The sequence below is a fragment of the Polypterus senegalus genome, chromosome 5 (assembly GCF_016835505.1).
Source record: "Polypterus senegalus isolate Bchr_013 chromosome 5, ASM1683550v1, whole genome shotgun sequence".
Classification (NCBI taxonomy): Eukaryota; Metazoa; Chordata; class Cladistia; order Polypteriformes; family Polypteridae; genus Polypterus; species Polypterus senegalus.
The window spans coordinates 181,241,363-181,264,607 of NC_053158.1; the positions used below are offsets into that span (position 1 = coordinate 181,241,363).

The following is a 23,245-nucleotide window of genomic DNA, read 5'->3' on the forward strand; positions in this document are numbered from 1 at the left end:
TTTTAATAGAGTCCCACCCCTAATATATATATATATATGTGGATATATATATGTAGATTTGTATATATATGTGTATATACAGTATATATGTAGATATGTATATGTGTATATACAGTATGTATATATGTGTGTGTGTATATATACAGTATGTGTATATATGTATATATATATATGTGTGTGTATATATATATATATATATATATATATATATATATATATATATATATATATATATATATATATATATATATATATATATATATATATATATATGCCAGCAACACTCATGACAATGACAAAACAATTACATTGTCAATCATGTTACGTTATTATTAAAATGTTTCCTTTTCTTTTTACTTCTCAGCTGCCAATCGAGGTATTTTGCTATATATATATATATATATATATATATATATATATATATATATATATATATATATATATATATATATATACATATACAGATATATATATAAATATATATATATAAATAGATAGATATAACAACAACACCCATATCAATGACAAAACAATTACATTAACAATCATCTTACGTTATTTTTAAAATGTTTGCTTTTCTTTTTCATAACTTCTTTAACACACTACTTCTCCACTCGAAGCGCGAGTATTCTGCTAGTTTTTAATAATATAAAAAACAAGTTTAGAAGGGGCCATATTAGTCATGGGGGACTTAAATTACCAAAATATAAACTGGGCCAACCTTGCAAATACTGGAATACAAGAGCAGGAGTTTTAGATGTAATCACTGACTGACTAAACTGTCAGTAGCACTATGCACTGTAATACTTATTTCAAATAGCTATGAATGAAATGAAAGACCTGTCTGTTTTCTTTATCCACAATTTTTCATGATCGGGGTCAGAGGAAAACCTAAGCTGTCCTTTTAGCAATGGATACAAGGCAGGAACCAAACCCTATACTGGATCCAGTCTCCTACAGATCCCCATCACATATGCACTCTTGCATTGAGATAATTTAGAGTGACCAGTTTATGTAACATGTGTCTTTAGGATGTCAGACTAAACCAGCATACCTGGAAAATACCACAGAGACACAGAGGAGAACAACTACAAATTGACAAAGCAATTAAATGTAAAAAAGGTAACAGTAACAAACTTGAATCTTTTTTTAGGATGCAACATGAGTTTTACTGAAAATATGGAAAGTAAATCTAGATTACTTACCAGACTAACAAGGCAGCCTTCCTCATTAGAAAAGAGTATAACATCTTTTACAAAGACAGAAATTGCCTTCAGAATAAAGGACATAAAGAGGTTCATGTGTATATAGTTCCTTGTGCAATGTAGTTTCCTGCAGGGAGATTAGAAAGGTATTACTGCAGGATTCATTTTAAAGGCAGCAAGCACATGATGAGCTATTGGGAATGCTCTGATGCAGACAGCAAGTACTCACTGCAGAGTATAGATAGATAGATAGATAGATAGATAGATAGATAGATAGATAGATAGATAGATAGATAGATAGATAGATAGATAGATAGATAGATAGATAGATTTTTATTTTTGAAATAAACATTATTTTGCTCAATAATAGAAAATAACAGCACATCGACACACTTAAAAAATAATCAGCAAATTTCACAAGAAAGAAACGGTTACTAATTTAATTTACCACCTGAACTCCACCAGTAGACTCCTCCTACTCCAAACATAAATTCAAATAATTATTCAATTATAAAAAAAATCTATATATATAATTCACTAAGGCAAGACACCCATGGAAAGCACGCCGGAAGGGGCGTGGATTCACTAAGCTGCTGACAAGTAAGACACCTATAGCACACGCAGGAAGGAGCCACGCCCACCAACTCCAAGACCATTGGATATGACGACAACTCGCAGAGCCACGCCCACCAACTCGGACGCGACGACACAGAAAAAACGGCGTCATTTACATTCGTCTGTTATAGAGGCCACATGCACCTCCGAGCTACGTGACAGTTCATAGAGGCATGTTTCTCGCGGAGGTGAATTGCTATATGCAGCGTGTAAAACGGTTTGCGAGGGGTATCCCATGGGATCCTTAAAACAATCCTTTACAACTGAGGTTAAAACACAATGAAGTAAGCAGTCTTTAAAAAACGAGTTTTCGGTTACGACGGACGACTGCGTGCACCATAGCAAACTGTTTTACACACTACATACAGCAATTCGCATCCGCGACAAACATGCGTCTTCTTAGATGCTCCTGCAGGAACACGGAAGACGTTTCCCTGCCTACCAACACTCCTTATTTCAACAATCCTCTGGAAGATGGAACAAGAGAATCAGAGGAGGGACAAATGTGATCGGTGTTCTCACTCCAACCCGTTTTAGACAACGTGTCTTTCCAGAAGTGTTTAGCATTCAATACATAATTATGCATGAGACTGAGCGTGTGTCTACCCGGCGCAGAGAGGTGTGGGTAAGCCGTTGAACCCCATTTGGGCTGCAAACCGTGGAATTCCCACTAAGTGCGACTCATACGCTCCCAATGCTTACGTCCCTACCCTTTATACACACCCCCTCCCACCTCGCTACTATCGTGGTCGGTTGTCTTGGTGGATTATATATAGAAAAGCAGCCAAAAGCGCACAGAGCAATGAAAAGTCTACGTGAGTCACAGGTGCATCTTGTCTGTGCAAAGACGACAACGACTCAAGTGACGAGTTGGAGGTGGGCACATGAGCAGGCAGTACATACTGAACGAGAAATCAGCAGACTAGCATGAGGGAGGGAGCGGAATGGACGTCTTTCTCCTATCCTCCCGTTGGGAGGACAAGGCGCGATGGCGCTCCGCCAGTTTTCAGTCACAGACGATTGTGTGTTGGTTCGTTCCGTACATTGTTACAATGTTGCTTTTCTTGCTGATTTATTACATTACCGATTTTTCTAATATTAATGTTCTCCCTGTGCTTAAAAATCATTAAAAAACCAGCCTGATTATGCGGCGTATGGTACGCCACGGGTTGGCTAGTAGATATATATTTTTTTTCACAAAAAAAAAGCAGTCAATAATTAATTTACCCACCAGTACTCCCCCAGTATAATCTTCCTATTCTGCACATGAATAATTATAGATATATAGATATATAATCAGACAGACAGACAGACAGACAGACAGACAGACAGATAGATAGATAGATAGATAGATAGATAGATAGATAGATAGATAGATAGATAGATAGATCAATCGATTGATCTAACTATCTATCTATGACAGCCAGCAATTTACTAGAATCTGTGTATCAGTATCAGTATAACCTGTTTTAATTTCTGCATTCTCATTACCTTCCAAGAATGCATTTTCCAATAAGAGTGATGAAGAAAATAATAAATGTTCCACACCCTCCAGGACAATTTTTTTCACATTTTTCATATGCTTAATGTAATAAAGTAGATAAAGGTTGCTGGCCTGCACTTGAAAGATATATCAAGTCAGTTCCATTCAATGTTTTATAGACATGGACTGCAATGAGTGCATTTCTATTTGTTGTGATGACATAGATTTTTTTGTTGACTAGATTTTCTTGAGAGCAATTTATGTAACACAGGTGAAAATATAAACTTACATGTTTAGTGTATATATTTACATGAATATGTATATGCATATCGACCATCTATATAGAGTAGATTTAGTCCCCTCAACTGCCCAAATCCAGGTTTGCAAAGTTGTGGAGGCTTAACTAAGAAGTAACTGCTGCCAAAGGAGCATCTAATAAGTATTGAATTAAGGATCAGAATACTTATGTGACTGAGAGATCTAAGTTTTTGATTTTAATACATTTGCAAACTTTTCTGAAAACATATTTTCACTTTGTTATTATGGGTTATTGAGTATAAACATGGGCAAAAATGGCAAATATATTTCCTTTTAAAATTAAATCTATAGCACAATAAAGTGCGCAGAAATTGAAGGAGCCGGAATACTTTCTGAATCCATATGGCACTGTATGTATTTAGGATCTTGTTTTGTAGCACAGTGGTTAGTACTGCTGCTTCATGGATGGAAGGCTGTGGGCTCAAATTCTGCACATGATTGCTGTCTGGGTAGAGTCTGCACATTTTTTCCGAGTCTTCATGAGTTTTGCTCCAGTATTCAAGTCTTCCCGTGCCCCGTGTGAATGAGTGGCATGTGATGAACTGATTCCCCATACTGGGATGATTCTCAATTTTAACCCAATATTGAAAGGATGTGCTCTATCACACTGCAATTCTGAATTGGATTACTTGGATTTTTACAATGTTATATTTTACTTATCAGGTTAGATGGATTTTGTAACATTTTATAGTAAAAAGATAGTGGAAAAGTTGACTATGATTTCTCTGCATTTCTAGGTCTCATGTCTTGGGAATGTTCCATATTTAAACCATTTAGAGCATAAATTTGTGTTTATTTATAGTGTTGCCTGAGATGTAAAATAACTCATAATGTCTTATAGTTTTTCTTGATTGCTAAAACACTAAACCCTATTGTCTGAACCAAATTCTCAGTTGCCTGAACCCACTTATTGAATCAGTCACACTTTTGGCAAAACCATAAGCACTTTTCACCTGTTTAGACACATCTTGTCAACACATTGTCATTGTGATGCACCTGTGTTGCATAATGGTGAGCACAGGTGGCAAAAGTCAAACACAATTAAAGCTCAGTTGTCACCGGTTGAACACAACAACTCAAAATTTATCACACTTGTGGCTAATGATGTGAGGGTAAATATCAGCCAGAGCACTGGTTTGTGAGGCACTACAATGGATAGAAATCTAAGAAGAGGAGTTCGTGTGAGAGGAGGTCGAGCAGGTCAAGGTGGTCGAGGTGGTCAGCGAGGACAAAGAACAGTAATATCTGATGAAATCAGAGCTACTGTGATTGACCATGTTCTTGTCCATGGTATGACAATGAAGGAGGCTGGACTAAGGGTACAACCAAACATCAGTAGATTCACTGTGTCCACCATAATCCGAAGATTTAGAGAAGAGAACAGGTAGTTATCTTTTTTGACATTATAGTATGTAAATGTTGACAACAATTACATATGTACAATGACTGTACTATAAACTGTACCACAGTAAACATGTTTCAGTACATCACTGTGCCAGTGTACTGTAGTATTGTAATGGAGGGTTAGTCTGACTGTTTGTAGGCCTATGTATGTATTTTTGTAACTGCATGTTCTCTTTTTGTAGAATTGAAAGACTGCCACATGGGGGTGGTAGGACATCTATGTTCTCCCCACACCAAGAGACCCTAATTGTCAACATGGTCCGTGAGAACAACACCATTAAACTGCGTGAAATTCAGCTGAGGATCATTGAGGACCATGTGCATTTTGAGGGTATTGACAGTGTCAGCCTCTCTACTGTTGACCGTGTCCTCAAGCGCAACAGACTGCGCATGAAACAGCTGTACAGAGTGCCCTTTGAACGCAACTCTGATAGAGTTAAAGAGCAAAGATTCCAGTATGTACAGGTTGGTATATATCCAGACACACAAATGTTGGTTACTGTAAGTAGTGATTTACTGTAGTTGGCCTACATCACTTACAAAAATATATGTCTATTCCAACAGAGAGTGTTTGAACTGGATGCAATGGAAAAACTCTATGAATACATCTACATGGATGAAGCTGGGTTTAATCTCACCAAAAGGAGAAGGAGAGGCCGTAGTGTGATTGGCCAACGGGCCATTGTTGGTGTCCCTGGGCAGCGTGGTGGCAATGTCACACTGTGTGCTGCCATCAGCAATCATGGTGTTGTCCACCATCAGGCCAACCTAGGGCCCTACAACACTCACCAGCTCCTCATTTTCCTCAATCACATGCAAGATGCTCTGTTAGGGCAGCAGGATGAGCAGCCCATCTATGTCATTGTTTGGGACAATGTGAGTTTTCACAGAGGCCTCCAGGTTAGAGAGTGGTTCAATATGAACCAAGGTTTTATCAATCTTTGCCTTCCACCGTACTCCCCTTTCCTGAACCCCATTGAAGAATTGTTCTCCTCATGGCGGTGGAAGGTATATGAATGCCAACCTTATACCAGGGTAAATCTCCTGCAAGCCATGGAACTGGCCTGTGGTGACATGGGTGTGGAGGCATGTCAAGCCTGGATACGGCATGCCAGGGGTTTTTTCCCCCGTTGCCTGGCCAGAGAAAATGTGGCCTGTGATGTAGATGAAGTCCTGTGGCCTGACCCAGTACGGAGAAATGATGCTGTGGCGGAGTAATGCACTTCTTTTCTTTGTACTTCATTTGTATATTTTTGTGCTTTATTTTTACGTACAAGTGCTACATGTAAATGCACAGAATTTCTGTTTTTTTGCAAATTCTTTTTTCTATGTACAAGTGTTAAAAATGCCCAGGTATTTTGTTTTGCAACATGCATTTAGCCTAAATAAACATTTATTTCTATCGCTTCATGTCCTGAGCATTGTGTTTTCCGTTTTCCTATGTAGTGTTTAGTGACTACTCAGTAGAGTATTTAATTTAGATTGACTTGAGGCATGATTTGACAGCATAGTTCAGTTTTGAGCACAGATTGAACTGTTTTGGGGTGAAAGTTTGGTTTTGCAAGAAGAGTCAGAGGTTTTGTGAATGTAGCTTGAAAATTGGGTTTTGTGTTCACAGTTTAAGGAAAAGGAGAGCAGCTTTCCAGGAATGTGTCTTAGCAATCGAGAAAAACTGTAACTGGAGAATTTCAAGAAATAATCAAAAGGGATAAAAGTGTTACTTTTATACTGTTGCAAAGAGTTACTTTTGTGAACTGAAAGAACCCCAATCCCCCTTCTCTAACTCAGCAACAAAGTGATGTTACATATTACCTCAAACTGGAAAAAAAATCTCTTTATGAGAATTTGTTCAAAAATTGTTTTTCAGAATTTGCAAGAACTCAATGTAATCGTAAAGTAAACATCCAGAAACTGTGCTCAACTTTTTTTATTTTACTTGTTGTTTTATCTAATACAGTACAAATAACAAAGAAATATTTGAAATAAGAGAAAAGCAATATATAAATATAAAGAATCACTATCATTATTATTATTATTAAATAGGACTCTCAAGTCATAAAGCTGTCTTGCTTGGGTTGGAGTTGAATGACAGGTTTCCTGGACTACTTTGGAAGCCCATTATTGTACTTGCTATGTTATTTTTATTTGTTTGATTGAGTTTTTGGCTGTCTTCAATTTTTTTCCTATATACATCTGACTTCCAATACAACTCAGAGTCTTGCCACATGCAAAAGTTCGCTGACGACACTTCTATCGCTATCGTGGGCTGCATCAGGAGTGGGCAGGAGGAGGAGTACAAGAACCTAATCAAGGACTTTGTTAAATGGTATGACTCAAACCACCAACAAATGAACACCAGCAAAACCAAGGAGTTGGTGGTGGATTTTAGGAGGCCCAGGCCCCTCATGTACCCTGTGATTATCAGAGGTGACTATGTGCAGAGGGTGCAGACCTATAAATACCTGGGAGTGCAGCTGGATGATAAATTGGACTGGACTGCCAATACTGAAGCTCTGTGCAAGAAAGGACAGAGCCAACTATACTTTCTTAGAAGGCTGGCGTCCTTCAACATCTGCAATAAAATGCTGCAGATGTTCTATCAGACGGTTGTGGTGAGCGCCCTCTTCTACGCGGTGGTAGGCTATGGGGGCAGCATAAACAAGAGGGACGCCTCACACCTAGACAAACTGGTAAGACAGGCTGGCTCTATTGTAGGCACGGAGCTGGACAGTTTGACATCCGTGGCAGAGCAACAGGCGCTGATCAGGCTCCTGTCAATCATGGAGAATCCACTGCATCCACCGAACAGGATCATCACCAGACAGAGGAGCAGCTTCAGCAACAGATTGCTGTCACTGTCCTGCTCCACTGACAGGCTAAGGAGATCGTTCCTCCCCCACACTTTTCGATTCTTCAATTCCACCCAGGGGGGTAAATGTTAACATTATAAAAAATTACTGTCTGTTATACCTGCATTTTTCTCACTCTTTAATTTAATATATTTTTTTTTTATCAGTATGCTGCTGGAATATGTGAATTTCCCCTTGGGGATTAATAAAGTATCTATCTATCTATCTATCTATCTATCTATCTATCTATCTATCTACATGAGCTCTTTCTTGTTTTCTTAGGGTGTCAAGGCTGGGATTAATAAAAAATAGGGCATTTTAAAGCCCATTGTGGCATTTCTTGTGTTATTTTGCATAAAGTAAATACATTAGACATGAGACAAATACAGAAAGATGGAAAAGTTGCTGAATGAGGTGAAAGAAAAGGATATTGATGATGTTCGCTGTGAGAAAACATAAGATTGAGCTGTACATTTTCAAAGAGTAGGTGACAAAAGTACTAAAAAAGACGAAAGATGGCGGCATGACAAAAGCAAACAGTGAGAGGGGGGAAATAAAGAAAAAGAAAAATTAAGGTAGTTTGAGAAAGTCCTAAACAAGTAATCAGAAATCAGGTAAAGTTAATGAAGTTTGTCTTCATGCCTGGGAAGGGAATAACAGACGTAATCTTTGTTATTGGGTACATGCAGGAAAGTTTCAAATAGCAGAAAATAAGTTCCATTATACATTTGTTGATCTGTAGTGGTGGTAAGGTGAGCTTTGAGAATGTCAGGTATAAAAGACTGATTAGAGTCTGCGTTGATATAAGTTTATCGGGGAAGCACAAATAATGGTCAGGATGGCAGACGGAGGCAGAAAAAGTTTTAAGGTGAACATGAGGCACCACAAGAGATCCATTCTGAGTCTGGAAACAGAAAGCCAGTTTAGAAGCAAAGGGCCTCATGAGAAATGCAGGAAAGACTAAGGTAATGGTTAGAGGAATTGGAAGAGGTGGGTACGTGACAATGTAATGTAACATGTGTAGTAAAGGTGCTGGAAGAAACTTGATTCAATGCACTGTTTGTTGGAAATAGGTATATAAAAAATGTAATAATACAAAGAGTTGTCTGCAAGCAGTGAGTCGACCTTTCTTTGTAGAATGAATATGAAAGAGAGCAAAATGCTGATGCTGTAAGTTTACGTTTACATATCAGCAGTTGTTCAAGTTGTTTTAAAGAAAATAGGGAAATTCTACTACTTAATCTTTTCTAATACCACCTCTTCCAATAGAAGCTTAACACTAGAATTACCAGAGCCTACGAAAAAACTCATAGATCCGGCCCACCTTAAATCCATTCGCACCTCTCCACCAGCATCCTTTGTCCTATAAATGTGCCGATTAAGACAAGCAGCCGGCTATTCCATCCCCCCACCGACGTGCACAAACTCATGCCTTGATTGATTTTCTGGGAGTGAAATGGAGTTTTAGAATGGAAATAATAGATTGTTATTTGGAGCACACGCATTTCATGTGTGTTCCGTTTCTACAATATAAGGCATGAGCTGGGAGAAGTTTGTGCACGTTCTAAGTCGGTGGGGGGATGGAATAGCTGGCTGCTTGCTGCTTGTCTCTATCGGCACATTTACAGGACAAAGGACGCTGGCAGAGAGGTGCGAACGGATTTAAGGTCTTTGAGTTTTTTCGTAGGCTCTGGTAATTTTAGTGTTGAAGTACACCAGAGTCTATCTAGGTGGCATCAGGTACAGTGGTGGGTGGGGAGAAAGTTAATCCCATTCAGAAATACTGGGACTTTCAGGGTCATTAATAAACTTTACAATCAAAAATAACCACCAGGCTGTTAGTAAGTCACAGCTAACACAACCAATTTAGACTTACTGATTAGCCTAACTTATCTTTTGAATTTGTGAGGAAAACTAGTACACCCAGACGGAAAACCCAAGGAGAACCAGAAAGACAGCACCGATGCTGGGATTTGAACTCATGACTCAGAATATGTAAGGCAGGAATGTTAGCTAGCAATTATAAAATCTCAAAAAACAAAGTATAATAATATTAGCATACAGTGCCTATTAGAAGTGTTCATGTTCTTGGAAACTTTCATATTGTTTGCCTTTTTTGAGCAACAGAAAAGAATCTTTAATGTCAAAGTGAAAAAAATTAATGCAAAGTGATCTAAATTAATTACAAACATAAAACAGAAAATAAATCACTGCACAAGTATTCACTTCCTTCAAGTTAGTATTTAGTACTTGCATGGAGGGAGATTTTGAGTGAACAGCCATTTCTAGTCCAACTAGAAATTCTCAGGTGGATTAAGACCTGGACTCTGACTCAGCCACTCCAGGACATTACTGTTGCTGTTTTTAAGCTATTTTCTTGTAGCTTTGGCTTTATGCTTGAGGTTGTTTGCTTACTAGAAAATAAATCTCCTCCCTAGGCACAGGTTTCTTCCAGGATTTCCTCTAGGATTTCCCTGTTTTTCTCTAGATATATTTTATTCTCTAACCTCACAAGCCTTCTAGGGCCTGCTGCAGTGAATCATCTGCACAGCATGATGGCAGCCACTACCATCTTCACTATAGGGATGGTGAGTTTTTGATAATGTGGAGTATTCACATTAATGGTGTATAATCTGATGGCCAAGCTCAACTTTGTTCTAACTACACCAGTTAACTTCTCACATGCTTCTTCTGTCCCATGTATCTTCTGGAAATGTATTTTATGTATTTATTTAACAGTGGCTTTTTCCCTGGCAGTCTTCCATAAAGCTATGGTCAGAGAAGCACCTGGTCAACAGTTGTTATCTGCCTAGGCTCTCCAATCTCAGTCATTGTAGCTTTTGACTCCTTCAGAGTTATCACAGATGTCTTGGTGGCCTCCCACACTTGTATTTTTGAATAAAAACTGTGCTGGGCTCTTTCTGTTTCCGAATGATTGATTTAACTGGACTCACTCTGAGTTCTCTTTCATTTTTTGTGAATGGCCTGCTCAAGGTAGATTCAAAGCTGCGATATCCAATTCTTGATGACTGATTTAACTGTATTTCTAAGGATCTTCAGTGAGTTGGATATTTTCTTCCCTCTTTCTCTTAACTTGTGCTTTTCAATCTCCTTTTCACTTAGTTGTCTTAAATGTTCATTTGTCTTCATTGTTTAGGTTAGGCCACCATACTGACTCACCAGAAGCTGGACCTTGGAGATATAGAAGCATTCATACTATAGTCAGCTTCAGAACAGAGATCACCATAAAACTAATTCTGTGACTTCTAAAACCAATTGTCTGCTCTATTAAGATGTGTCATATTAAACGATAAAGACTTATGCAATCAGTTATTTTGCATTTTATATTTGTAATTCATTTAGACTAGAAACAAAAATACCAAAAAATCCAAATTAAATCCACTGTGATTCAATGCTGTATAATAAGAAATTGTAACAACTTCTAAGGGAGTGAATACTCTTTATAGGCTCTGTGATGGCAAATTTCAGTCATACAGTACAAAAGTCAATTCACTGTAGAGTATAAAAAAGCAATGTAACATTCTGCAAAAAAGATTAACTTAATTCTATACAATTGCATCACTAAATTATTTATTTGAAGTATAAATTTTCAACTGAGCAGTGATAATTTGTTTCACTTTTGTACAGTGTATGGAATTACTGTATATACAGCAGCTGGGATAACACTTGTTTTACAGCATTTCCAGTCATGTTACATGAGCTGATGTGAGAAAATCATATTTTAAGAGTGTGGTTTGTTGGTGTGGGAGCAAACTTGTTGCAGACTCAGTGGCATTTATTACTTTCACTATAAGCGTAAATATGAGATCCAAATTCCAATCATAAAAATGTCATCAACACAAGCCAGAACAAAAAAAAAAAAGACATGGCTAACTTCAAGCTTAATGTAAGGTTGGTATTAAAAATTCCTTCATACCTAAATACACAAAGGATTACCATAGCTGCCGTGAGGAAAACCAGAGACAAGCTGTGTCCTACTGTGTATCCAGTCTTCAATGAGCCAAAAAACTGAGTCTGAAGAAAAAAAAGTTAAAGAACACATTCAATAAACAAAAATTTCAATAAAATAATCAGAAGGCACCATCCATTTTCTCAAAGGGAAATTTTAAATGAGTTAGATGGAAAGTGCAGGATACAGCCATCCCAGGCAGGAAGCAAAATCAAACATTATTCCTTTCTTTAACCTACACTTATTCAAAGTGAAACACACACACATACACATAAACTCGTACTTAGGAACAAAAAGCCTATGAAAAGAACTGCATTTTAAAATAATAAGCTCAAGTAGAAACAGCAAACAGAAAGACCTAAAAATCTAAATATATGGTAGATTCCTTTCCTATTACATACAAAGCTTGAGGAAGGTGTACATTAAGAAAGGTGATGTGATACTTGATGGTATATAAATGTTTCAGCCCATTTACTGTAGCTCATTGTGTTGTCATAAATTTAGCTCATCCAAGGTTCCCAATTTCTTGCTATAAGACAATACTTATAATTTCTCTATACCAGTTAAGTCTTCATTTTCATTTACAAGCATTTCAGCATGTATCCAATAGAATGACTTTAGAAGAATCTGAAGAACATATTTACCCATTTATAATTCATCTCTAATCAAAATCAAATACAATTAACAAACTAAAAGCTGAGTGTGCTTTGGCTTTTTAATGTATTCATTAAATGTAGTTACCAAGGAGATACCAAAACCTTCGTCTTGTCTAATAAAGCTTTATCTGTTCAAAAAAAACAATATAGCCATAAAATGTCAACAAGCAAAATAGCTGAGCTGCTGGCTGTTGCTGAACTGTGCTCTGAAAGTACAACCAGAAGAAAAAAGAGTAACTGGACACATTGATTGTTGGAAAGGTGCAGACAATATAGTCTATCTATTTTCTAGAAAGAACTGGAGGTACGTAGTTCTATGTAATTTACCATTGTGTTTGTGTTTATTTTGGATTCTACCAGTAAATGATTCCTAAGATGGCTTTGTTGTTGGCCATTTAGTAGTATGTGTGTTACTTTATGATAGTTAGATTTTGAAATCAAAATGGTGAAAATGAGCATTACAAAAACAATACCCAATGCACACTGTGCTACAGTCACCGCACAATGAATTTTGAGAAATTTGATGGTAACATTAGAAAATCAGCATCAAACTGAAATTTCTGACATGACAGAACTTCTATGACAGTCCAATCATAAGATGCAAAAGGGCATCGCAACCCTCTCATGCTGCACATAAAATGGGGCCTGATGAAGGTGAACTTTCGGATGAATCAGACAATCAGTTGGCAAATGTAAATCAGTGATTAAAATTGTGCCAAAATCGCATAGTGTATGTCCAACATAAGGCACACTATAACAACAGTTAAAGAGGTCAGCTAATTTTGTGTGGCTCTCAAGAACTAAACTTGGCCATTCCATAGCAGGAGAATTTTGGTCCTTGAAATTAAGTAGGTATGAGAGGACGTATGGAATGCAAAATGCCGGAAACCAACACTATGGTGTTATTCATGTTTGTTTGAAGGTTATGCCTACATTCGGGGAATTACTTGGAATGAGAAGCAGTGTACCAACTCTTACAATTCTGTTTTTTCTTTAATATTTTATGAATTGATTCATAGTTTACTTCATCTTCTTTGTGTGTTTTTAAGGGTTTTGGAATATGGAGAATTCATATTAAAAGTTTACTTTGCACTAAAGGCAATCATTACATTTGATAAAAATATTCAATGTCTTATGGCAATACCATTTTCTTTCCTTTGTTGCTGTCATTTTGGTCTTGGCTTTTGCATAGTTGTTAGCCACATTGCTATTCAGGGCAACAGGTTTTCACAACTCATGATGTCACTGAATAACATTTTTATTGCACATTTAACAGAGGGTATAAAGTTCACGGTTCATGCACTTCTTCATTATCTGAGATGTGATAGAAAACTAAAAACTTCGAGAGATACTGTATTAGTTATAATTAATTATAATCTTCTTGGTGTCAGAATTTTGCAGTCACTTTGTTTAGTGATTTGACTGTGATGACAGATAACAAAGATTCACAGATTTGATCTTTGCTTGTTTTCTGACCTATGTTGCATCTCCCAATCTTAGTTAAAAAAATATCTTTGCCTTCTCCCTTTAAAAGCTTTACAAAAACAGCTCAACATGTAATCGAACAATGCAAAAAATACCCAGAATGTTATAATTAGTTTGTTATAATATTAAGTTTAATGTCACTGTCTCTATGCACACTGTTATGGATCCATTCATACAGGCAGACCAAGTATGGTACACAGGGACTAGGGTGCATTTAGAAACCATTAGCCTAGCAGTTTGGAGAATGGGACAAACAGCAGTGTGAGCATTGTGCTATTCTTGTTGAAGGTAAGGTTTGAGTTTACTGTCCTTGTTTGGAGACCAGAGAGGGACATTGTACTATTCCTGAGATGAAACTGAAATCCTTACTTTCCTTGTTTGGAGACCAGAGAGGGCCCTGCACGTGGAGAAGACAGTATAAATACATGGAACAAGCAGTCAAACCCTTTGAAGCTGTCGGGCGGAAGATTATGTCATCCGTCTGGAAAACCCTTTCAGCGTGGTGACGAAAGATGGCAGACTGCGTAGATCAAGACTCCCACACCTTAACAGAGTCTGTCATAAGCTTCCCGTCTGTAACCACATAAAACCGTCAGTAAAGCAAGCTAAAGTATATCTTTGTCTTAATGTGATGTCTGTACCGCCGTAATCACGATGGGAGGGATATCGCCTTTTCTGTCATATTTGTATATTTTTCGGTTACTTAACATGCCGCAATGTCAAAAGAACACATTTCCGGAGAGCTACTGCCTCCTAAGGAAACAAAATCCAAACTTGAAATTTTAAGAGCTGACCAAGAGGCAAATTCATAACCACAAACATACTGTAATTGAAGGGAATCATGTTGTGCATTCTTGTCCATGCTGGGATTAAATACAACTTTAAGAAGTTAGGAATGTCATGTAATCCTTAACACTATGTTTTGTTGGGTTAGGGTCCTAGGGTGAGTCTATTCTCCCCTTTATACACTTTATTATGTAGACCTTAACTCTGTCATGGTTAATTGTGGCTGTGATTCAATAATACCCTTCATTTTACATCTGTAACTCCAGGCAATTAGATAGAATTCAGAACAAGCAGTTACACATGTAGCATGTATTACAGATAGTAAGTTTTATTATAACTAGTGCCATATACTGTAAAAACAAACAGAACATAGCCTTACAAACCATACAACCTGATGGCACATAAACTTCTGAAGGAGGAGAAATGGAGAGAGAGAAAGAGGCAAAGATACCAAACTAAAGCCAATCATGGGTCAATGGGTCGTCACAGTGCAGATTTCTGTTTCAGTGACCAATCCTAATCATCTACAACTCATAATAAGATGACTCTGTACTTCATAACAGTTCTTGTTTTAGCAAGACCCCATCCCATTTAAAATTGTTGACCTGTTAATGCCCCAGAGACAGATGTGTTCCCCCAGGCTAGCTATCCAGTTTCAAAGAATAGGTTTACTTCTCCATTCCTGGGGTGGAGGGAAAGTTGCTCACAGAATGTCCTGCACAGAGTAATAGCAAAAGCACTCTTGTAAAAATGGTTATTAGTAGATAAATGAATGCCTCCAACCCAGGCCTACCACAAATTACATTCTACAAAGAAGCACTGGACAAAATGTTCTTATCAGTGATAATGTCCCTGAAACTTTGTGGAGTTCACAATGACTTGTTGAAGGAAAGCTGTTTCTTTTCTTAAGTCACCAAATAATTCTTAAATGCGAATAAACAAACATTTGTCAAAATTTGAAATATAATTCTATATTGTACACTATTATAATCATCAAAATCACCTTGTAATTGTTCAAATTATGTTGTTTTCCTGCTTCTAATAAAAATGTGATCACCAAAAACTTAATAATTAACACCGTTCTACTAACCTCTTCTACCTCTGTATTGTTGTCAATGTATCCACAAGCTTCAGCATAAGCTTGAGGATTTACATATGTCCATCCATCTATGGAGCAATTTCTTGTCACAACACCTAAAACAAAAACATGTGAAATAGTATGATAAATCACCTTCTGTGATTATAAACTTTATAATTGAAAAAACAGATGGAGTAAACATTACTAGAGATACATTCTGTTGCAATGTGGAAATGCCATCTGCTGCACATAGAATGCAGATCTGCAACAGCAAACACACGTATTGCAGAATATTTTCCAACTTTTTTTTTCCATTTGCTAGAAGCTGGATAGAAAAATGTCTCCTAACATGAGAAAGAGAAAAATCTCTTTTTTATTTTCTGTACAGCTTTGTCATGAACTGTTAAGCTCCTCACCCGGCAACAGAATGTCCTCTTGCAGTATACCCTCGTTGTCAAACCCCAAGCTTGTAACAAGACTGAAGCATGTTTTAAAAACAACAGATTTTGAACAAAGCGTTTTACAGTAAAAAAAAAAAAAAGTCTGGAATAATAAAAAGTTAAATATAAATATTACACTAAATTAGTGCTTTTCAAATTCAGTCTTATGGGTCCCCTATGGCTAAAGGTTTTTGTTCCAGCCACTTTCACAATCAATGAGTCATTTTACCTCTAACCAGTCTCATTGTTTAACTAGCTGTCCTTTACCTTCTTGTTCTCTTATTCTGCATTCAAAAAATCGCAGAGGTTTTTGGTTTATATTTATAAGAAATGTAGAACTTTTTGGATTTTTGCCCATATTTTAAATGCTTAACTCTCGTTTGTTGTTTTCCTATTAATTTCTACAGGGGCAGATTTTTGTGTTTGTGACAGCTGACGACCGATAAGCACTCAGCTGGAAGTACAATGTATACAATGCATTTGTGAGGAAAGAAGCAAAGTGGGCGTTTTGAGACACACACACGCACACGCACACACACACACACAGAGAACAGAACATCTGTCTAATGTTTTGTGCTAGTTGTACCATGACAGAATGGATGAACTTGTCATACCTGGAAAGCATTTAGACAAGCACCAGCTCTGTCAGCCAGCTCAATAATTTTCTGCCAGAATACATATAAGCTTGGGATACTAAAAAATCCATCCATCCATCCATCCTCTTCCGCTTATCTGGGGTCGGGTCGCGGGGCAGCAGCTTAAGCAGAGAGGCCAAGACTTTCCTCTCCCCGGCCACTTCTTCCAGCTCTTCCCGGAGAATCCCAAGGCGTTTCCAGGCCAGCCGGGAGATATAGTCCCTCCAGCGTGTCCTGGGTCTTCCCCGGGGCCTCCTACAGGTTGGACGTGCCCGGAACACCTCACCAGGGAGGCGTCCAGGAGGCATCCTGATCAGATGCCCGAGCCACCTCATCTGACTCCTCTCGATGCGGAGGAGTAGCGGCTCTACTCTGACCCCCTCCCGGATGACTGAGCTTCTCACCCTATCTTTAAGGGAAAGCTGTGATACTTAAAAAATAAGTAAATTTGAAACTGTGCTGAAAAGTCATCATTGAGTCAAGCAACTTGTCATCCCCAGCACTTCTCGGTCATGTAATCTGACATCCACTTATGCACAAGATATCCTGCTGGTTGGACTCAGCCATATTTGAAAGTTGTTTGCATATATTGTACTAAATCCACAAGTCAATCAAAAGCAATAATGGCATTTTACATACATACATTTTTGTCTGCTTTTTTTCCATTACTAAAATAGGTGATTTGCACATGTATACCCCAAGGCGAGCAGCACATCACAACTGAGTGAATTTGCTTTTATCGAAGATTTCACCTACTTCAAGCCACATACAGTGAAAGGCTCATTACCATTAGATAGATGACGTATAGTTAACTATGATGAAGGGTGCAAACAGACATCAATGTACTTCTTTCCATCTTATGTGGGCATTCTGGCATCTCTGTGAACAAATAATGTCAAATCTGGACTCGTCATTTTGGGAAGTGTATTTAAGACTGAAGCCAGGAAGCACTTCGTTACACAAAGAGTATTTGGAACCTGGAACAAACTATCAAAACATGAAGTTGCAGTAGAAACCATGACAACCTTTAAGAAGTATCTGGATCAGTCATTAAGTAAACAAATGAACTTGGACTGAAAGGTCTCCTCTCATTTGTCTATTATTTTGAGCACCTCACCAGATTCCATGAATCATTATTAATTATATTGTAGATTTTGGTGACATCATCGCAAAGCCATCATTTTCCTTGTGGATAGAGACTTCTTTAGTTTAGCTTTATTTTGACTCCTGCTTAATTTACTGACCTATGAATTACTTTTGTCCTTTGCATTAGTTGCTTAAGCGGTGTTTGAAGTAGTTGATATTGACTGTGTTTTGACTATGAGCTGAGCTTGCCCCTTAATCTCAGAATCCTCTTTTAGTTTCTGATTAATTTTCTTTCTTTACAGTAATTCTCAAAGTTCAGGCTATCTTTCAGTCTGAACCTAAAAACGGCTCTATAAAACTTTCTGGCACTGGTTGTCTTCCATGATTATTATTATAATTTTTGCTTGTTTGTTTACTCTTGTGGTTGTTACTTTGCCACAAAAATGTTTTCTTAGTCTAACATGCACATCAAGACCATTTCTTGTAAGACTTCCTCACATGGCAGGATCACATACTTAGGGTACCAGTTGACTCTGCCAGATGCTGAGTGAACTTTACACTGGATTTCCTTCTGTCCCTTAAAGACAGCTTTAGGCACTATTCATCAGAGGCAGACAAATAAAATATCAAAATAAATGATAATGATAATAAAATTAAACAAACATATTGTGTTAGATAGTGGGTCTGTGGCATGTGCATTTTAAATAGACAGATAATGTGCTTGCATTTTCAGTTAAGATATTGGTAGCATGGTGGAGAGGGTCCAGAGACAGATACGGGGGTAGGCAATCCTACATCCACATGCATATGTGTGCTATTGAGCCATTCCCTCATTAGCACTGAGTCTATGAGTGCCGCACCTGCATCCCACAGGATTTTAAAAGAGAACTGAGGCACAAAGAATAAAAGGAAGGAGAGAAAGAAAGAAAGAACAGAACAGAACCATTGCTCTAGGAGCGTTGTTTTACTGGAGGAGCGGGAATGAAGTTGGTGGAGTCCTCCTCAGGTATCCACAGGACGCCAGGAGAGCGTGAGGGAAGATGGGTAGGACTCTGTGCAGTCTGGCAAATGGCAAAGGAGGCAGCCAAGATGGAAGCCATAAAGAAGGACCACAGCTGCTCGTGTCGGTGCCAGCTGAGCACACCATTAAGTGAGCTGCAGAGACAAGAGAGAGGATGTTGTGCTGGGCTCTGTGAAAACAATTGGAAGAAGTGAAAGAACCCAGTGACTGCATAGTTTTATTCTGTTTAATTATTTTGGGATTATTTACGGAATTTTAACTCACAGATTTTACTTGGATTTTATGGATTATATATTTGTTTATGTAAGATAATTTGCAATGCACTTTGGACACTTTGTTTAGTTTTTAATAAAAGCACCTCAACACTTTGCACAAAGTGCTTGCTGTTTATGTGTGTGTGTCATCATTTGCCGGCTCATCTTTACCAGCACATCGGTACCGTTACCGGCGGAGAATCAAATCGAAGTTATTTTAGCCATCTTAGAAGATAGAAACTTGTTACTTTTTATTGTGTACTTCCAAAATACCCGCGCTTCGCAGCGGTGAAGTACTGCCTTAAAATTTTTATTAAGAAGAAAATTAAACCTTTTTAAACTGAGGTAAAATATACCAATAATTATTTGTTATGGATTTCTTTGTATACCACATTGTGAGTTCGGCCCTCCGGTTGTAATATGACCAAGCTGTGCGCTGAGCTTACTCTTGAGCATGCAATGCACAGTTGGCCATGTGAAAAGTAATCTTGTTTCAAATGTCACAGCTTGGATTGCTGCTGTCATAATCGGTTTGAGTTTCATGGTTTGTTTCAATTACGACAGTATTTGTAGGACTTGTGTTGAAGAGACATTCGGCATCTGTCAAGCGTTGTAAGTATACAACCGGTTTCATCGATAACTTCACATCCAGCTTTTGAGAGTTTAAACATTCATAAGCATCAAAGTGTCCAATACTGAAATCGTCACCTGTGAATCTAAGATGTTTAAGAGGCATTGGCAGTTGTCGAAAGGTGTAAAATATTTGGCCATTTCGGTACGCTTAAAAGCGACAACCGAACAATTCAGCGGCAGCCATCAACTCACATGCAGATCCATAGGTGAAGGGCTTAAGCATTTCACTCTTATAGTGCTCCTGTGTAGTATAATTATCTCCTGTACCGTCATCAGTCCACACCTTGAACCTGTCCCAGTCATTCAATACATAAGACACAATGTTCCTCCGGATAGCAAGAGTGAGCCTGATATGACCGTGCAATATGTAACAAAGAGAATGGAAAAGGCAGGTGCCATCTCCGGGCATGGAAACCACTCAGTAAGTGACAGCTCTTTGATCGATGGTGATCACCTCGATAGACATGTTAATGGGGGTACGGTTGGAATGATAAAGGAAATGGGTACCTGAACAATGTAAAGTAAGTCTAAATTACCTACACAATAACTATAATCGTAATAAATGAACAATAAAACAGCGGAGAAGCTGTGGATTAAATTAAAAGGCTGTAGTTATCAGCAGGGAGACGTGAATCCCGTGGCGTAGCAAGGAAGGGAATGTAGAGACTGGAGCGACGGATGGCCTTATATAGGCAGGCAGCCAACAACGTGGGAGGCGTTGGGATGGGGGACCCAACGCCGCCTCACACGGTGACCGAGCTGCAGGCTATGGACGTATATATGTACGTAAGTAGGAATCAGTTAGCGCTGGGAACCCGCATACCAAATTTCTTGAAGATGGGCCCATAAGTAACAAAGACAGTTGAAAAGTTCAATATGGTGGCCGACAGTGGCATCATATCATCAAAATAAGTACGTACATTGGTTTCGGTTAGCGCAGGGAAGCCACCTACCAAATTTCGTGAAGATGGGGCCATAAATAAAGTTCAACATGGCGAACATTGTCAACCGTTATGACCGTTACGTGTAGAATTTTCTAAATGAAACCTGCTTAACTTTTGTAAGTAAGCTGTAAGGAATGAGCCTGCCAAATTTCAGCCTTCTACCTACACAAGAAGTTGGAGAATTAGTGACGTTGGAAAGTTCAATATGGCGGCTGACAGTGGCGTCATACCACCAAAATAAGTACGTACATTGGTTTCGGTTAGCGCAGGGAAGCCGCCTACCAAATTTCGTGAGGATGGGGCCATGAATAAGAAAGTTCAACATGGCGGACGTTGTTGACCGTTACGCGTAGAATTTCGAAATGAAACCTGCTTAACTTTTGCAAGTAAGCTGTAAGGAATAAGCCTGCCAAATTTCAGCCTTCTACCTACAAGGGAAGTTAGAGAATTAGTGATGAGTCAGTGAGTCAGTGAGGGCTTTGCCTTTTATTAGTATACTGTAGACTAGCAAAATAACCGCGCTTCGCAGCAGCGAAGTACTGCATTAAAATTTTTATTAAGAAGAAAATTAAACCTTTTGAAACTGAGGGAAAATATGCCAATAATTATTTGTTAAGGATCTCTTTGTATACCACATTGTGAGTTCGGCCCTCTAGTTGTAATATGAGCAAGCTGTGCGCTGAGCTTACTCTTGAGCATGCAACGTACAGTTGGCCATGCGAACAGTAATCTTGTGTCAAATATCACAGCTTGGATTGCTGCTGCCATAATCGGTTTGAGTTTCATGGTTTGTTTCAATTCCAAAAGTATTTGCAGGACTTGTGTTGAAGTGACATTCGGCATCTGTCAAGTGTTATAAGCACACAACCAGTTTCATCGATAACTTCACATCCAGCTTTTGAAAGTTTAAACATTCATAAACATCAAAGTGTCCACTACTGAAATCATAATCTGTGAATCGAAGATGTTTAAGTGGCATTGGCGGTTGTCGAAAGGCGTAAAATATTTGGCCATTTCGGTACACTTGAAAGCGACAACCGAACAATTCAGCGGCAGCCATCAACTCGCATGCAGAACCATAGGTGAAGGGCTTAAGCATTTCACTCTTATAGTGCTCCTGTGTGGTATAATTATCTCCTGTACCGTCATTAGTCCTCACCTTGAACCAGTCCCAGTCATTCAATACATAAGACACAATGTTCCTCCGGATAGCAAGAGTGGGCCTGATATGGCCATGCAATATGTAACAAAGAGAATGGAAAAGGCAGGTGCCATCTCCAGGCATGGAAACCACTCGGTAAGTGACAGTTCTTTGATCAATGGTGATCACTTCGAAAGACATGTTTTGGGGGTACAGTTAGAATGATAAAGGAAATGGGTACCTGAACAATGTAAAGCAAGTCTAAAATACCTACACAATAGCTATAATCGTAATAAACGAACAATAAAACAGCGGAGAAGCCGTGGATTAAATAAAAATGCTGTAGTTATCAGCAGGGAGACGTGAATCCCGTGGCGAAGCAAGGAAGGGAATGTAGAGACTGGAGTGACGGACAGCTTTATATAGGCAGGCAGCCAACAACGTGGGAGGCGTTGGGATGGGGGACCCAATGCCGCCTCACACGGTGACTGAGCTGCAGGCTATGGACGTATATATGTACGTAAACAGGATTCAGTTAGCGTTGGGAAATCCGCGTACCAAATTTCTTGAAGATGGGCCCATAAGTAACAAAGACTGTTGAAAAGTTCAATATGGCGGCCGACAGTGGCATCATATCACCGAAATAAGTACGTACATTGGTTTCGGTTAGCGCAGGGAAGCTGCCTACCAATTTTCGTGAAGATGGGGCCATGAATAAGAAAGTTCAACATAGCGGACGTTGTTGACCGTTATGACTGTTATGCGTAGAATTTCGAATGAAACCTGCTTAACTTTTGTAAGTAAGCTGTAAGGAATGTGCCTGCCAAATTTCTGCCTTCTATCTACACGGGAAGTTGGAAAATTAGTGACGTTGGAAAGTTCAATATGGCAGCCGACAGTGGCGTCATACCATCGAAATAAGTACGTACATTGGTTTCGGTTAGTGCAAGGAAGCCGCCTACCAAATTTCGTGAAGATGGGGCCATAAATAAGAAAGTTCAACATCGCAGACGTTGTCGACCGTTATTGACCGTTATGACCGTTACGTGTAGAATTTCGAAATGAAACCTGCTTAACTTTTGTAAGTAAGCTGTAAGGAATAAGCCTGCCAAATTTCAGCCTTCTACCTACACGGGTAGAGTGAGTCAGTGAGGGCTTTGCCTTTTATTAGTATAGATTATTACTTTTTATTCTAATGTTGTATTGTGGTTTTACTTATAAATAAACATATCCTGCTTGAAC

At 38.5% G+C, this 23,245-nt stretch overlaps 1 protein-coding gene across 1 annotated transcript in view; it reads right to left on the minus strand.

Annotated features, from left to right (window-relative positions):
• vipr1b (vasoactive intestinal peptide receptor 1b) overlaps nt 1-23,245 on the minus strand; it is a 239,703-nt gene that overhangs the window by 92,337 nt on the left and 124,121 nt on the right. Inside the window, exons 4-6 of the mRNA XM_039753682.1 lie at nt 15,862-15,965; nt 11,812-11,909; nt 1,206-1,332 (exon numbers count right to left, since the gene is read on the minus strand). Coding sequence (XP_039609616.1) covers nt 1,206-1,332; nt 11,812-11,909; nt 15,862-15,965 — 329 coding nt within the window. The remainder of the gene's footprint in view (nt 1-1,205; nt 1,333-11,811; nt 11,910-15,861; nt 15,966-23,245) is intronic.